The sequence below is a fragment of the Oryctolagus cuniculus genome, chromosome 3, assembly GCF_051225735.1.
Source record: "Oryctolagus cuniculus isolate XC-2025 breed Fujian yellow rabbit chromosome 3, ASM5122573v1, whole genome shotgun sequence".
In the NCBI taxonomy this organism is placed as follows: Eukaryota; Metazoa; Chordata; class Mammalia; order Lagomorpha; family Leporidae; genus Oryctolagus; species Oryctolagus cuniculus.
The window spans coordinates 141,849,338-141,868,022 of NC_142869.1; the positions used below are offsets into that span (position 1 = coordinate 141,849,338).

At 39.3% G+C, this 18,685-nt stretch overlaps 1 protein-coding gene across 1 annotated transcript in view; it reads left to right on the forward strand.

The window, feature by feature from the left end:
• PTPN12 (protein tyrosine phosphatase non-receptor type 12) overlaps nucleotides 1-18,685 on the forward strand; it is a 97,739-nt gene that overhangs the window by 67,174 nt on the left and 11,880 nt on the right. The window contains exons 12-13 of the mRNA XM_070071196.2: nucleotides 5,966-6,051; nucleotides 15,434-16,407. Of these exons, the coding sequence (XP_069927297.1) occupies nucleotides 5,966-6,051; nucleotides 15,434-16,407 (1,060 nt within the window). The remainder of the gene's footprint in view (nucleotides 1-5,965; nucleotides 6,052-15,433; nucleotides 16,408-18,685) is intronic.

Genomic DNA, 18,685 nt, shown 5'->3' on the forward strand with positions numbered 1-18,685 from the left:
ACTGGAACAGATGTGGAGAAATTCATTATTAGACTATGATGACATGTCGTGTGAGCATCATAGAGAGTACTTATACAAACTAAGATGGCTACAGTGTTACTAGGTGATATAATCTTATGGGACCACCATTGTATATGAGGTCTGTTGTGCAGCATATGACTATATGTATAAATCTCAATGAATGCGTGGATTAAAAAATATAAGGATAGGTAGATTATAATTCTAGGTAACTTTTTGCTCTTAAGAAATCTTGTTTTCTGAGGACTTTTTCAGTATATTTTTGAAGACCAAAAATCCAATTTAGGAAGACTATAAAATCTTAAAAATTTGACAAAAATACTTTTAGAACTGTGTGGTTATAAAAACAGAACTGGTGCTTGAATAAGATGATTTGAAATTTTTGAAAGGTGTGTTGTAAGAAATAATAAATCTCTGCTTACTGTTGCTCTGGTAACTTAATTCAGAGTTAGAAGTTGTAAGAAAATGCTCTCTGCTCCAGGCTTATTCTTTGGGAATTTTAGTTGGAAATGCTGATTGGTAACATAAGACTCTATAAATGACATTTATTGAAGATATTTACAACTTAAATGACTTCTGAGAGTTAGAAATCTAAAGAAAAAAATATTCTGGGAGCCTCTATCATGTTGACTTAGGGTTTAAAAACACTACAGTAAGCAAATATCTGTAAAGTGTACATACAGGTCCTTTCATCTTGTATATAAAAGACATTATACTACTAATGTCAACACCAGGATTTTCAATTTTAGAATGATTGAGTAATGGTGTAATAGTTTGTGTTGTGGTCCTTCTCTTGTGTTTGTGTTGTACATTTGAGAATGAATATCAAATTACAAATATTCTTTTCTCAAGTGCAATATTCTTTATTTTTAAAGTACCATGGTTTTTGTTTTTAAATTTATTTATTTATTTGAAAGGCAGAGGGAGAGAGGTCTTCAGTTCACTGGTTCACTCTCCAAATGGCCACAATGGCCAAAGCTGGTCCAATCTGAAGTCTCCTACATGCGTACAGGGGCCCAGGGACTTGAGCCATCTTCTGCTGCTTTCCCAGGCACATTAGCAGGGAGCTGGATTGGAAGGAGAGCAGCCAGGACTCTATCTGGCACTCATATAGGGTGCTGGCACTGCAGGCAGTAGCCCTACCCAGCATGCCACAGCGCCAGCTCCAGCACTGCATTTTAAATATGCTTTTTTCTACAGCTGGTGATATATCTGTAAATATTTGATAATTGGATTAGGATTTTTTTCTTTTCTGGCCTTTCATATAGCTGTTGCATAGAAAATATTAACATACAAATTAACTTTAGCAAGCTCTGCTTAAAATGACAATATATTAGAACCTAATCTCTACTATGTTAATTAATTTCTAAAATTCGTTTTGTGTTTTCTTCATCTGATGATAACAGCAGTTAGGAAAAATGTGGGCTCAGAAAACAATCAGAAAAGGAGGATCAGAAGATATAAAAGTGTAGCAAACATTACTGAGGTAATTTCCAGGAATACCCAAGAAGAACACTGTAACGTTGTAAACTCCAAGGACCAGATAGTTTTCATGCTGTTGAGTCTCAGGTCTGCATGACCACGTTAACTCCTTTCATCAGGTGAACATGCTCAAAAGCTTTAATCTTGAGCAGTTCACTTTCCGGCCTTGGCCCTGACTGTTAGTGGCTGCATCATCACTCAGCACCTATGATGATGACTTCTTCCTGCTACCTTCCTCCTCCGTCCCACATGGTCATTTGCCTACAGTGCCCTCACTATCTCTTAATCTTCTCAGCTTTATAATATTTCTTAGTTATATTTTTAACATTTTTAGCTATAACATCTCCTTTCTCTTAGGTATACCATTTTAAAACTTTATTATAATGTTTTCACCCAGGGGTGGGAGACTTTTTTTCTGCCAAGGGCTGTTTGGATATTTATAACATCATTCACAGGCAATACAAAATTGTCAACTTAAAAATCAGTGTACTATAGATTTCTTGAATTTTGAGTCCTACCTGCAGTTGCCTTCATGGAGTCAGACAAAATGATTTTGTGGGTCTTGTATTGCCATAGGCCAGATCTTTCTGACCTGTCTTTGTTTGCTTGATTTTGCCAGTGTATATACTTCCTCTGCATTTCTGACTTTGCTCAGTGCATGTCAGTTGGGTGGCAAGGGTCCAAGCACCAAGGCCATCTTCCGCTCCTTTCCCAGGTACATTAGCAGGGAGCTGGGTCAGAAGTGGAGCAGCGAGGACTCAAACCAGCGCCCACAGAGAGCAGCTCTACCCTAGTGGCTCCACTTCTACTCCAGATCTCTGCTAATGTAGCTGCCGCCTACATGAGAGATCTAGAAGAAGCTGCTGGCTCCATTGACATGGCCTAGCCCTGGTTGTTGCAGCCGTTTGGGGAGTGAACTGGCACATGGAAGGTTTCTCTTTCTCTCTGTGTCACTCTGTCTGTTAAGTTTGCCTTTCAAACAAATAAATGAACCTTTTTTTTTTTTAGATTCATTTTACTAATTGAAAGACAAGGTTAGAGAAAGAAGTAGAGCTAGAGAGAGGTTTTCCATCTGCTACTTCACTCCACAAACGACTGCAACAACTAGAGCTGAACTGGTCCGAAGCTAGGAGCCAGGAGCTTCCTCCAGGTCTTCCCATGTTGGTTGCAGGGGCCCAAGGACTTGGGCCATCTTCTGTTGCTTTCCCAGGCCATAGCAGAGAACTGGATCAGAAGTAAAGCAATTAGGGCTCGAACTGGTGCTCATATGGGATGCCGGCACTGCAGGCTGGGACTTTAACTCACTGTGCCACAGCGCCAACCCCAAAAATAAATAAATCTTTAAAGAAAAAAGACAGTACTTGGGGGCGAGTGTGGTGGCATAAAGGGTAAAGCCTCTGCCTGCAATGCCAGCATCCCATATAGGCGCTGATTTATGTCCTGGCTCCTCCACTCCTATCCAGCTCTCTGCTAATGGCTTAAGAAAAGCAGCAAAAGATGACACACATATTTGGGCTCCTGCCACTAATATGGAAGGCCTGGATGAAGCGCCTGGCCCCTGGCTTTTTCCTGGCCTAGCACTGGGTCAGTTACAGCCATCTAGGGAGTGAACCAGCAGATGGAAGATCTCATTCCCTCTCTCCCTGCAACTTTGACTTTCAAATAAATAAATCTTTAAAAAAAAAAAAAGACAACATTTGACACTAACATCACGTATCAAACTGCCTGGGTTTGAACTCCACCTCCTCTTTCAGTACAGCATCGAAAGGCAGCAGGCAATAATAGCTCAAGTGTCTGGGTCTCTGTCACTCATGTGGAAGACCTAGATGGAGCTCTGGGCTCCTAACTGCCTGGTGCAAGCCTGGCCACTGGAGAGTTAACCAGTGGTGGAAGATTCTCTCTTCTATTGCTTTGTCTTTCAAGTAAAACAGATTTAAAAAAAAAAAAAAAAAAAAACTCTAAAAGAAATGTCTCATGGTTCACCTTTTTCATTTACCCTATTTAATGCAAGTATTTATAGATTTTAGTATAAAATATTTGTGTTATTATGGGACTATGATGATGTGACTAAAGGAAATAAATAGTCAGTGAGTCAGTAATATGTCTGGAGTATCTTTATGATGCAAAATGTCTCTAAATTCTGGTGGTGTCTGAGCATCTAAAAGTGGTGACCAAAAGTCCTCATTTGCTGAGAAGTACCAGTTTATACTTGATATCTAGGTGTGTTGAACAGTGATCTTTGTGGTCACCTGCTTTTAACAGATAACCCTACAGCAGAGGCCACTGTTACTGTAGGTGACATTTAATTAAGCATGAGAATTTCCGGTCTTGTTATGTAATTCTGTTGTTCTGGTTAGGTAGTTATCCGGCCTACCAGGTTCTATACCAGGAGACAGGGCACACTAAAAATTGCTAAGAAGCTGAGATATCTGCCTTTTATAGTTGCAAATACTTGGAGTAATAAGTATAAAGACAAAGAATGGTCCACATTGTGCTGCAGCAGGCAGAGATAACTTCAAGGGCTTGGACCCCTACCACTCTCTGTAGACCTGGTTGGAGCTAAGGCCCTCTGGCTCAGCCTCGACCATCTTAGCCATTGCTGCCATTTGAGGAGTGAACTAGTGGGTGGAAGATTCCTCCTCTCTGTCTCTCCCTCTCTCTTTCTCTGTTACTCTGCCTTTCAATTAAATAAAATCAATTTTAAAATGAATAACAACTAAGAAGCTGCCGTGATGGACATTATAGAAGTGCCTCTTGATCAAAGAAACAACAACAAAACAAAATACAACTACAATTTCAGAGTTCCATAATTGATAGTACAAAGAGGGCTTATTGACAGGCAGAGTTGCACAGAGTGGGGGCATAAAGTATCTTCCATCCCTTGTTTCACTCCCCAGATAGGTGCAGTAGTCAGGGGTGGGCCAGGCCAAAGCCAGGAGCCTGGAACTCTATCCACGTCTCCCACTTGGGCCAACTTCTACTGCTTTCCCAGGTGTGTTAGCAGGGAGCTGGATTGAAAGTGGAAAAGCCAGAACTTGTACTGGTATCCATATGGGATGCTGGGTTCCTCCTGCCCATAATTAACATAGCCTAAGAAGTATGAGGCACTTCCTGAGAATGGAATTAATCCAAGCCATCTTTTTTTTTTTTTTTTTTTTTTTTTTTGAGAAATGGTTTATTGGGGGAAACTCGACAGATGGGAGGGAAGGGGCAAAGTTGGAAAAGAGAGAAGGAGAGTGTATGACAGAGACAGAGAGAGAGAGAGATCAGGAGATGGAGAAAAAGAAAGAGAGCCACGTGTTCAGAACAGGCCCTTCTAAAATTTTGCTGGGTGGCAGTCAGGTAAGTAGGAGCAGCGAATCCCATTAGGATGGGGGTGGAGCTGACACTGGTGGTTGGGCCATGTGGCCACCTGGTTTCCAGCAAAGGCCACTGGGGCTAGAACCTAGGATGATGCTAGAGCCTAGGATGGTATCGGGACTGTAGATCGTGCCATAGATAAGACTGTGCCATTTTACTAACATTCCCCCCTTTTGTTTTTTATAAAGCAGAAGTTGTGTCAGATAAAATTAGTCCCAAAAGTCCAGAATGGGTAGAGGGACGATGATCTGTCTTTAGAGCTACTTCCTGCTGACATGGGGTGATGAAGTACTCTTTGCTGGCATGGGGTGATGTCTCAAGCCGCTGTCTCCTGGCTGGGGAGCCAAGTATATCCCTGTAGCAGCATTTGGTTGACTGCCTGGTTGCTGAAGGCTCCAAGGCCATCTTTTATATAATAATTTCTAGTAGTGGTGATCCCTGAAAAAAAAGTTATCTTCTTTGATCTTTATTGTCTTGATAAATCTGTTTCCTTTTTCTTTCCTAAAGATTTGCTTATTTATTTTATTTGAAAGTCAGAGTTAAACAGAAAGAGGAGAAGGAGAGAGAGAGGTCTTCAATCCAATGGTTCGCTCCCCAATTGGCCGCAATGGCTGGGGCTGCAACGATCTGAAGCCAGGAGCCAGGAGATTCTTCCGGGTCTCCCACAAGGGTGCAGGGGCCCAAGGTCTTGGGTCATCTTCTACTGCTTTCTCAGGCCATAGCAGAGAGCTGGATCAAAAGTGGAGCAGCAGAGACTTGAACTGGGACCCACATGGGATGCCGGCACTGCAGGCGGTAGCTTTACCTACTACGCCACAGCGCTGGCCCCTAAATCTGCTTCTTTTCAATAGCATTTGAAATGTTTTAAAATGTTACTGGACATGACTGATCTTTTATTGATTGGTGTTGGATTTTTTTTTAATATAAATGTCTCCTATTGAAGTTTGGTCCTTCTGGCTAAAATACAGAGCCAAAGCATAAGAGCCATTTTATTAATTGGTAAAATTGGCATTGTTTTTAAAAGGGCAGAGACAATTTAGTGAAGCATGAGAAAGGAAAATTATCTTTCTTCTAATTTAAGTGAAGCATTTTCTTCCCTTGCCAGAATGAAATTAACACTGAAAATATAGTCAGCTCCATAGATCCTGAAAAACAAGATTCTCCTCCTCCAAAACCACCTAGGACTCGCAGGTATTGTATATCCTTTGTTTTCTTTGAAACGATACTTTTATTTTACTCACTGTTAATTAAAATGACAAATTTTGAACATATCTAAGGTACTTTCATTGTTTATTAATTGATATGGCATATATATAGCAACTCATTTTGTTACGGATACACTAAAAATTTTGTTGTATTGTGGAAAAATCTATCAGTAGTTAACTGTACCAAAACAGTGACATAGCCGTGAATTAACTATAGCTCATTTTAGTATTCATTACAGTTAAAATTTTAGTTATTCTAAAGATTTCCATTTTTCTCATGATAACTGAACAAATGATATGCTTGCCAAAAGTTGCATACACTTTAAAGTTATGTAGAGATATTTAATAACATTACTAGCAAAGATCAGTGTATTTCTCTATAGTTATTTCTTGGCTTCATTCCAAGTTCATTTATAATAGTTTTAATCACAATTATTCCTGGCCCTCCCCACCCCCTCCATCCCTTTCAGGGTAGCTGGTAGGTCAGTTTAATGGTAGTACAAGAAGAATGCATAGCCAGAAGGATATACTTTTTTCTCTTTGTAAGGTTTATTTATTTGAAAGGCGGCATTACAGAGAGAGAGGCAGAGAAAAGACCTTTCATTTGCCTGTTCACTCTCCAAATGGCTGCAGTGGCTGGTGCTGAGCTGATCCAAAGCCAGGAACCAGGAGCTTCTTCTGGGTCTCCCACACAGGTGCAGGGGCCTAAGGCCATCTTATACTGCTTTCCCAGGCAAATTAACAGGGAGCTGGATCAGAAGTGGAGCAGCTGGGACTTGAACCAGTGCCCATTTGGGATGCCAGCACTGCAGGTGGCAGCCTTACCCACTATGCCACAGCACCAGCCCCAGGAAGAATGTACTTTCAGATCTTTTTGAGTCATTTAGCTGTGGGGTTTTCAGTGAGTCATCTTAATCCTTGAATGTTTTTTGTTTATTTAAGTATTATCCTAAGGATTAAATAAATTATTAGAATATTTATATTGCCTTCTGGCATATAGAACTACCCAAACTGATAGACCTTCTCTCAAGGTCTATACTTTTCCTCAATAAGTAAAGGTTTGACCAAATTTCTGAACTTCTCTGAAACAATTTATTTTTCTTAACATTTTGACATGCAAGATTCCAGCTGTCTGTAAAGGAATTTCCTGAATAAGGAAAGAGTTCATGTGTACTCTGGAGTAAAGATGCTTTTTGCATTTCTAGGTCTGATTTCAAATTTTAACTTCAGTGTTTACCAGCTGGATGAACTTAAAATGTACTGGGATACAGTTCTGCTTTTCAACATTGTTAACAATTTGTGATTTTGTGTGTGTGTGCATATGTATGTAGATATAGATACAAATATAGATATAGCCTATAATAGTGTAGTAAATGTTTTAAGATGTTTACATGTTTTTCAAAGGAAGATCAGGAAACCTATATATAAATGAGGTTAGATCTCAGCATTTAAATACTCAGGGTGTTAATGGTGCACTATCAAAACTTCCAGTAATTCTTTCCTGTTTGATTTCCACTTTGGTGTCACCAGTATTAGCACTTTGACCTCCTGTGGAAAGTCAGCCACTTGAAACCTATAAACTGTACTCTAACTTCTTCATTCATGTAGGAGTTCTGTAGTCTTTTTTTTTTTTTTTTTTTTTTTAATTTATTTATTTGAAAGGCAGAGTTACACAGAGGCAGAGAGAGAGAGAAAGTCTTCCATCCACTGGTTTACTCCCTAAATGGCCACAACAGCCAGAGCTGGGTCAATCCAAAGCCAGGAGCCAGGAGTTTCCTCTGAGTCTCCCACACAAGTATAGAGGTCCAAGGATTTGGGCCATCCTCCACCTCTTTCCCAGGCCATACCAGAGAGCTGGATTGGATGTAGAGCAGCCAGGACTTGAACTGGCACCCATATGGGATGCCAGCACTGCAGGTGGCAGCTTTACCCGCTACACCACAGCGCTGGCCACAGGAGTTCTGTAGTCTTAAAAGACAGTACTGGCCTTTCAAGAAATTGAGGAGCATTTTGCTATCCTTATACCTTCCAGGATTTCATTTTGTTGCACAGAGAGTACCATGTGACTTCTAAGTTGAAATGAGTTTTAGAACTATTGTAAATTGTTAAAACATAATTTGAAAATAACATGAAACCATAAGTTTGATTAAAAATAAAAGCAACATACTTTGTTTTTCAGTATGGCAACAGTAAACAAATTAATTGGTTAAAGTAAATCTTATTGGACAAAGAATCTACAGAGGAAGCCTTAAATTTGCTGATTAGATTTAATCAGTGATGATTTTGGTTTGTTGACACTAAAATCATTGTAGCTTTAATGGAAGATTTCATTTTCTATCTTTTTAAAAAAGATTTAATTTCTTTTTACAGATTTTTTAAAAAATCTATACAAAGTGAACAAATTTCTTGTATTTCATGCATACAGATGTAAGGAGCATAGTGATCTTTCCCACCCTACCATCTCTCCTTCCCTTTTTTTTTTTTTTTTTTTTTAATAATGGTCTACTTTGTATATTTTATAATCATAAAATTAATGCTCACTAAGTTAAGAATTCAACAAATTTTAAGAAGAAAAAAAACACTGTTCTTCAACAATACCAACCAAGGGCTTTAAACAATAAACAGTTCTCAAAATGTCAGTTTTGCTCATATACATAGAGATCAGGGAAGACATGGTATTTGTCTTTTAGGGACTGGCGTATTTCACTAAGTGTAGCAGCTTCCAGTTGGTGTACATTTTGCTGTAAAAGACAGGGTTTCATTCTTTTCTACAGTTGAATAATATTCCATCATTTTCTACTTTCAATATATATTTTATTAAACTTATAACAACTGTTTATAATTCACTTATCTAATGCCAGCACTTTGAAAGTGGACCTTTTTAAGCTGTTTCTATAAATTCAACACATTTACTGTGGGGCCACAAAAGGCTGCAGCCTTAGTAGATTCTTGTTAGTATAATTCATATTTCAGAGATAGTGACAAGCACTACACTTGATGTTTTCTCCTGTTGCCTCTAATCAAACCATTTTGATGAGGAATAGGATTGAGAGGAAGGCAAAATGTAGTTCTGCTTTAGATGTTTTGATGTCCAGTCTGGAAGTAAAGATTTGGTGAAGGTTCAGTATATAATTTACAATAGAAGACTTGGATGTAGATAAAATCAGATTTTGGGTGTTTTTATAACAAAGATAAGTCCTGGTAGCCATCAAAATTTATGAAAAGCAGACAAAAGAAAACAGTAATCAAGGGATAAAGGAAAACCAGGAAACAATAATGTTGTAATAGCCATGAAGTAATTTTGTATCTTACAGAAATACATGATTGTCTGCTTCATTTAGGTGCTATCTGGGCTAACAAACAGGATTTTCAAACCTTTCTATCCATGATATTCTAAAATTTATGGCTCTTCAAATATCCTGGGTGGGTGAGGACATTTGTAGGTTCAAAATATGGAGTTGAGGTATTTTCAGATAGAAGCATTTGAAGTGGACTTGACGAACCCTCAGATAACATAGGCCGTGTGGAACATTCATGATCTAAGACTTTGGGAAAAATGACTTATAGAAAATTGGGTGATGAGAGAAATCCATATCACAAAGAATGAGTGTTCTTCTGTGGCAAATATTCTCACCTGTCCACTCAAGAGTTGTACTTGAACTCAAGAAGTACAGTCAAAGCGAGACTTTATTATCAGTTTTGCAAAAATGAGTGAGGAGGCACACCCAAACACTTACAGCAAGCAATTTATATCTTAGTGTGTGGGTCCCTCCCCCGGCTCTTCATTGGCTGGGTACTGTGGGGTGTCTAAGTCTTCCTAGACACTGCCTAAATTACCAAGTTATTTTCCTCCTTCTCTGTACTTTAATTTCCTTTTGTGAGTTAGCTAGTCCTTAATATCCTGTTTGCCTAGTGAGTTTAGCTACATCTGCAAGTCAGCTAACAGTAATTTTCAATTCTGTGTTGAAAATGGACCACCAGTCATTTTCTTACATTTTTTGTTTAAAAATTTCTTATTTCCAGCTTATATATTTGAATAGACAAGTACGTGATAGATCCTATTACAAACGATAGAACCTATTATGGTTATTACAGTGAATAATGAATAAGGATAAAGGGAAGAACTATTTAACTCACACCATAATATTAATCATTTTGGGAAAAAAATATTTAGATCTTATCACACCAAACACTAAAGTAAGCGTCAGGCAGTTAAATAAATTTAGTACATGTCAACCATCAAAAATAGGACATCATGTCTGACAAACTTAGAAGGGCATGTAATAAAAGCAATAAAGGAAATCAGAAGGACGAGATTGATTCATTCCTTGGAATGAATGGTATTCATTCCAAATTGTCATCTTTTAAGGTAACTATGGGTACAATTTAGCAAGATGTAGCACCGTGCGTGCCACTGCCATAGTTCTCTAATTTTCTGTGCATTCTGTGTTTTAATGCTTTCTTATTTGTGTTGTTCTCTTTCACTGTTAGAATACTTTTGATATAAGTTTGTAACTTAAAAAGTTTTGGTAGAGATCAGAAAACATTGGGCAAAGGTGGCACATCTTGCTTAAGTGTAAATAGCATAAGAAAGTAACAGTTTTAGTTAAAATAATCATTGGCGTTGGTATAACATCTATTAAATATGTTGTCTCATCTTCCTGTTTGGGGTTGCCATATGTTCTTTTTCATTCTGTGAGTAGAGTGATATGACATAGTGAACACAGTGATTTTAGCAGTAATCTTGATCATGCGAATGATAATGTAGCCATCTCCCAAAGAAATTGGCTTGCATAGGCCTGCAGAGTTCAACTGAGAACAGATCTTTTATCTTCATTCGTTTTCCATTAAATGGTATTATCTCTTTGGAAGAAAGGATAGTAGGAAAGGTTTCCTTGTTTTTGAATTGCTCTATTCTAATTTTTCAGTTGTCATTTTCTTCACCTACCATAATCTTTGCACTCCATGTTGAACCCATCCTAAACTATATTTTCATAAAATACCAATTTGAGGAAAAGTTATTTAGTCAAATATTTTAAGGCTTGATCAAACAAGTTAGATGTGAATTTTCTTGATAGTAAAGTCCAAACTTGTTGTTATGAAATTCTGGGCCTTCACAATATGGCTTCAACCTACCCTTCTAACCTTATTTTTCAGTAGTTCTCTGTACTCCCTAGGGACCCTAACTCTTGTGTTTTCCTTTTCTTCTGGTACTGTTATAATACTAGAACATGATAGTTCCCAAATGTTTTGGTTGCTTCTAAGAAATGAAAAAAATGCAAATGGTATTAAGAAAAATATTTACAATGAGAATTCTGCAATTTATGGCTTACCAATAGGTCTTACTACTATCTAGGGATTTTTTTACATGAAAATAATGGATGTTGGAAACTATAATGGAAAATCAGTATGTGACATATACATTTGTGACTGGGCTAGTAATTTTTGTGTACCTGAATGTGTTGTGTTTTTTTAAAGATTTATTTATAAAGGCAAAGTTACAGAGAGGGAAAGTGGCGGAGGCAGAGATCTTCTATCCACTGGTTCACTCCCCAAATAGCCACAATGGCAAGGGCTGGGCCACACTGCAGCCAAGAGCCAGGAACTCCATATAGGTCTCCCACATGGGCGCAGAATCCCAAGCACCTGGGCCATCTTCCACTGCTTTCCCAGGCGCATTAGCAGGGAGCTAGATTGGAAGTAGAGCAGCCAGGACTCAAGCGCCCATATGTGATGCCTACACTTGCAGGCAGTAGCTTAACCTGCTATGCCACGGCTCCCACCCAATGAAAATGTTTTTAAAATGTATCTTAAACTCTGAACCAACCTTAAAGAAGGGTAAATAACAAAATCAGTATAATTATCAATTTAATTTGGGTAACTAAGAATACATTACCATGTATATACCAACATCATGCATTTATTTATAAGACTGTCAATACATTTAACTCCAGCCCCTCCCAAATTCCCTAAAGTTATAATGAAAGCATATAAATATATAAGTATAATAAATAAAAATGGGAAATTAGAGGGGAGTTGATAGCAGATGACATTGACAAAATCTGGAAAGAGAAAAGCATATGGGCTAATGAAAAGGAACTTAACAGAAAAGCAAAAGCTGAAACTTGCTTTTCTGTGGGTAAGGAAAGCCAGTAAGTAGCCAGATGATTCTACCCAAAGAACCTTCAGAAAGGCTAGGAAATCAGAGGTCCCTGTTAAGGTTCATGTACAGGACTAAAGACAGGAAGAGTGTTGGGATGTCTCTAAAGAGTGTTTAGAACCCAGATTCCTTCCATCAGATGGAGCAGACAGGCGACCTTTCACACATTGCACACGCATGATTATGCACTTGGAGGAATTTGCTCTGGAGTGGTTGACCTTCTCATCCTGGGCTGCAGTACATTGCTGAGAACAAGAATCTGCAGGTTGGGTGGTAGATTCCCTCAGTTTTTTGCTCCCACCTCTCAGCTGGCTCCCCAGATACTCCCCAGATACTTAGGGTAGGAGACAGATTCCTTCTTTTGAAAAACCAATCACCCCAGAAAAGGAAGTCCTAGGTCTTGGTAGTTGTGACTCTCCAATGATATCACAAGGATTGAATTCAGTTACCATGTAATAAGACAGTAATTGTGCCACAAGTCTTCTCCCTTACATACACATTTTTTAGTCATTTTTAATACTCTCAATTTTTTTAAGATTTATTTATTTATTTGAAAGAGTGACAGAGAGAGGGAGCTACAGAGAGAGACAGATCTTCCATCTACTGGTTCACTCCCTAGATGGCTGAAGCAGAACTGATTGGACCAGGCAAAGCCAAGAATTTCATCCAGGTCTCCCATGTGAGTGGCAGGGGCCCAAGTACTTGGGCCATCCTCCACTGCTTTTCCTAGGCCATTAGCAGGGAGCTGGATCACAGGTGGAGCGGCTGAGACTCCCAACTGGGACCCATATGGGATGCCAATGTCACAAGCAGCGGGTTTACCCACTCTGTCACAACACGAACCCCAATACTCCATTCTTAAAGTGGGCAGAGGGGCTGGCACTGTGGCATAGTAGGTACAGCCAGCCGCCTGCAGCACTGGCATCCCATCTGGACGCCGGTTTGAGTCCCAACTGCTTCACTTCCGATGCAGCTCCTTCATAATGTGGTTAGTTTTTTGTTTTTTGTTTTTGACAGGCAGAATGGACAGCGAGAGAGAGAGACAGAGAGAGAGAGAGAAAGGTCTTTGTTTGGAGGTTCACCCTCCAATGGCCGCCGCGGCCGGTGTGCCGCGCTGATCCGAAGCCAGGAGCCAGGTGCTTCTCCTGGTCTTCCGTGTGGGTGCAGGGCCCAAGAACTTGGGCCATCCTCCACTGCACTGCTGGGCCACAGCAGAGAGCTGGACTGGAAGAGGGGCAACCAGGACAGAATCCAGCGCCCTGACCGGGACTAGAACCTGGGGTGCCAGCGCTGCAGGTGGAGGATTAGCATACCTAATGTAGTTAGGAAAGCAGTGGAAGATGACTGAAGTCTTTGGGCTCCTGCGCCTGTGTGGGAAACCCAGAAGAAACTCCTGGCTCCTGGCTTCAGATCAGCCCAGCTCCGGCTGTTGTGGCCCTTGGAGAATGATCCAGCATATAGAAGATATGTCTCTGTCTCTCTCTTTAACTCTGCCTTTCAGATAAATAAATAAATCTTGTTTTAAAGAAAATTAAAACTGTTACTTTAAAAAAAAATAAGGTAGGCAGAATCAGGAGTGATCAGACATTTGACAAAAAGTCTCTAATATGAAAGAGGAAAGTGGAGCAAACACGGAGTAGAAAAAAAAAAGATGGGGGGAGCAACTGTCCCGTTTTCTCAGTCACTAGTAAATCCCTGAAATAAGAATCAGATGGTAATAAGTAAGAAGCTTTTGGAAAATAAAAACATGATAGCATAAGTTTTTAAAATTTCAGCAGAAGGTTGGAAAATAGTCAAAGCTATCCCCCAAGAAAGTAAACACATGACATGTATTTTCATATATAAAGTATAACCCAAGTTCCTAATATAATGGGTAAAAAATGAGTCCAAATGTAATAGATTATTTTAAAGTTAGATCATGAAGGACAGCTTGAGACGCCTGCATCCCATATCAGAGTGCCAGTTCAAGTCCCTATTCTGCTTCCAAACAGCTTCTTTCTAATGCACTTGGGAAGGCAGCAGATGATGGCCCAAATCCTTGGGTTTCTCCCACCCACCCAGGAGACCCTGATGGAGCTCCTGGCTTTGGTTCGGCCCAGGCCTGGCTGTTTTCTGAACCAGCAAATAGAAAACCTGTCTGTCTCTCTTTCTCTCTCCATCTCTGTGTGTTTATCCCTCTCTCTTTTTTCAATAAATAAATGAATAAATTTTTATTTCAAAAAAATGTTGCATCATGAGATTGTAGAAGATCAAAGAAAAAAAGAATTCAAAAGCCCAGAGAGAAAAAACAGTTTACTGTTAAAGAAATAGGAGTCAGAATTTCAAGAAAATTCTTTTCAATGTAGAATTCTGTCTTTGAAAATATAATACTCAAATGTATAACCCTACAAAGAGTTTCCCTCCCACATATACTTGTTGAGAAGCCATAGAGGTTGAAACCCACCAAAACAAGGGAATATACCTGGAAAGAAGATGGGACCTGGGGAATAGGAGAATCTGAAACCGAAGAAAAAAGCTGTAAAGTAGCCTACAAAGCTGGGGGTTCACATGGAGCAGGAGGCCCAGTGTGTCTAGGAGGGATATCTGTAGTATTGATAGTTACCTGGTATGCTTCCCTTGTTGAGAGGAGATGTACAAATCTGCAGGAGAAATTAGAAGAGCTAGGTTATAAGCAGTACATAAAAAACCAAGCCATCAGAATCTCGAGGCTATCAAAAGGGCAAAATGAGAAGTTATAGAGGTAAAGGTATAAAATGCAATGCCGTAGGTTTGATGATATCTGATTATCACATTGAGTTAGTTAGAAATTATGCCAGTGTTGGCAAGTTGGGGAAGAGACACTTCCATAGCAGGAAGTCAGTCGAGAATTATGAAACAGACGTACCAAGAAATAACTGTACTATTTTGAAATCTGGAGGCACATCTTAGAAGCAGCTGGAGGAAGAGGTACCCATGGCTAGCTGGAAGGCTGTGAAATGGGAATCCTGTTTTCATTAAAAATTTAATGTTATTTTACTTTTTAAGTCCTCCTAGAATATGGTTATTACACTGATAAACATGCAGTTTTCTTAGTTTGAAAGTTTTTTATTCAAGCTATAGATTCTAGTAGTTTTCAATACAACAGACTTAGCTATTTCATTGTCATCTATCAACTTATTTCAAAAAGATCAGACATTTAAAATCCTTCTTTTTAATGTCCACGTTTCAGTTGCCTTGTAGAAGGGGATGCTAAAGAAGAGATACTGCAGCCACCAGAACCTCACCCAGTGCCACCCATCCTGACCCCTTCTCCTCCGTCAGCCTTTCCAACAGTCACGACTGTGTGGCAGGACAATGACAGATACCATCCAAAGCCAGTGTTGCACATGGTCTCATCAGAACAACAGTCAACAGACCTCAACAGGAACTATAATAAATCAACTGATCTTCCAGGGAAAAATGAATCAACTCTTGAACAGATAGATAAAAAATTGGAGCGAAACTTGAGTTTTGAGATTAAGAAGGTCCCTCTGCAAGAGGGACCAAAAAGTTTTGATGGGAACACACTCTTAAACAGGGGACATGCAATTAAAATTAAATCCGTTTCAACTTGTATCACTGACAAAGTCTCTAAACCACAAGAATTAAGTTCAGGGGATCTAAAAGTTGATGATATTTCTCAGAATTCCTGTGTGGACTGCAGTGCAACACAGTCGAACAGAATAGCAGTTACTCCACCAGAGGAATCACAGAATTCAGACACTCCTCCAAGGCCGGACCACTTACCTCTTGAAGAGAAAGGACATACAATGTGGTCATTTCATGGACCTGAAAATACCATGCCCATCCCTGATTTATCTGAAGACAAATCCTCAGATATCCACTGTCAACCTAGGAAAACTGTGAGTTTAACACCAAGCCCTACAACACAAGTTGAAACTCATGATCTTGTGGATCATCATAACAGTTCACCTCTGTTCAGAGCACCCCTCAGTTTTACTAATCCACTTCATTCTGATGACTCAGACTCAGATGAAAGGAACTCTGATGGTGCTGTGACCAAGAATAAAACTAATATTTCAACAGCAAGTGCCACAGTTTCTGCTGCCACCAGTACTGAAAGCATTTCCACTAGGAAAGTGTTGCCAATGTCCATTGCTAGACATGATATAGCAGGAACAATACATTCAGGTGCTGAAAAAGGTAATAATAAAGTATCTGACACTTAAATATCTCTATTATGTGCCAGTTACACACTGTTCTAAGCACTGTGTCTGTATTAATTTGTTATACTTTTATTTATTTATACTTTATTCCACATTGCACTTTGAATCTACCAAAAAAATTAATTACATTAGATGCTAACTTTTCAGTAAGCTTTTGTTTACTTATTGTTAGCTTAATTTGACCACATGGTACTTGTGGGTTTTGTGTTTTCAAAATATGTCAGTTGTTTTAATGGGCAAGTTTCTTGTTAGCCCATATTATAGCTTTCAGTGTTTTCTGTAGGTCAGAAATTTATCTGACTGGAGCAAGCATTTGACCTAGCACTTAGACACTCACATCCCATTTTGAAGTGCATGGGTTCTATGCCTGGCTCTGACTCCTGACTAGCTTCCTGCTAGTGCAGACCTTGAGAGGCAGCAATGATGGCTCAAGTAATTGAACCATCCCCCATCACAGACCAGGGTTGAGTTTCTGGCTTCTAGCTTCAAACTAGCCCAGTAGTACTAGCCATTGCAGGCATTTGGAGAGTAAATCCGTGAATGAGAGTGCTCTTTTTTTCTCTCTCTCTTGATCTTCTCATTTTCCATTCTATATCTACCTCTCGAGCGAAAAGTAAAACTTTTAAAAATTACTGAATAATTTGAAGTAATTTAGGAAAGAGAATTGCTTAAGCAGGGATGGGGAATGTCCCACAAAATCATTTTGTCTGGCCCTGCAAGGGGCAACCACAGGCGGGCTTGAAATTCAGTAAATATACACAGACTAATTTTTAAATTAAAAATTTGGTATGGCCCAGAAATGATGTTATAAATATCCAAGTCATTCTTGGTGGAAACAGGTTCCCCAAACCCAACAGTGACATCAATAAAGTAGAACAACATAATTTGCCATTTGATTTTATCTATGTTTCTCATAAGTATCTGTTTAGTCATCTTTTTTTCTGCTTCTTTTAACTACAAAATAAATAATCTTTTGTATTTTTACTGTATTCACAAATGCTTGCTGATAAGGCTGCTTTCAACCCTGAGTTTAACTTAAGAACCATACTGCAAACTAGTCAGCAGAATATGGGTGATTAAGCAGTCTCAGAATTCAAGATAATGTATGCACTCAGTTTCTTAGATGTTTTATTGTTTCTTGAAACTTCTCTTAATTCTGCTAGAAATAATAATAGCTATTTTCTTAAATAGATCATACAAGTTGAGAGCAGATATATAAACACAAAAGCTATTTACTAATATTTTGATTATCAGTGGCCAGTGAACTTTGGTAGTGACACATGCAGACTAGTATTTATAATAAGGTAATATAAGTTCTGTGAAATTGAGAGATGATGACCTTCTATTTCTGACCCCAGCATAATACCATTTTCCCTGACTCAAACACACTATATTTTTTTGTCTTGAGAATGTAGCTGATAAAGTAGATAAACAACTAAGCTAGTATCTTTACTTCAACTTCAGAGTTTGAAAATATAACTGCCAAACTCTTAAGGATACAAAAAAATATGTAGACAAGAAATAAGATATGTTTGGGCCGGTGCTGTGGCATAGCAGGTAAAGCCTACCTCCCATATGGGGACCAGTTCAAGTCCCAGCTGCTCCACTTCCAATTCAGCTCCCTGCTAATGCACCTGGGAAAGCAGTAGAGGATGGCCCGAGTCCTTGGGCCCCTGCACCAACATGGGAGACCTGGAGGAGGTGCCTGGCTCCTGGCTTCAGATCATCTAGCAGGGCCCTTAAGGCCATCTGGGGAGTGAACCAGCAGATGAAAGCTCTTTCTCTTTGTCTCTCTCTCTCTCTCTTTCTCTCTGCCTCCACCTCTCTATAACTCTTCCTTTCAAATAAATAAATTTTTTTTTCAGTTTTATTTCTATCTCAAAGGTAGCTAAAGGTTTCTTTTTACCTTATGGTATTGGTTTGATGTTAATTGAAAATGTTTCTGTATAAATGTTCCTCACTGCAGCATAACTGTAAGTGGTTTGTTGTTTTGGATTTTTTTGTTTGTTTTGTTTTGAGAGACAGAAATGTTCCTGTTCATGGACTCACTCCCCAAACACCCACAACAGCTAGGGTTGGGCCAGCCCTGAAGACAGCAGCTAGGAGCTCAATCCAGGGTGGCAGGAACCCAGTCACCTGAGCCATCACCACTGCCTCCCAGGATCGACATTAGCAAGAAGCTGGAGTCATAAGCCAGAGCAAGGAATCCAACCTAGGCACTCCCATGTGAGACAGGGGCATCCCAACCAGTATCT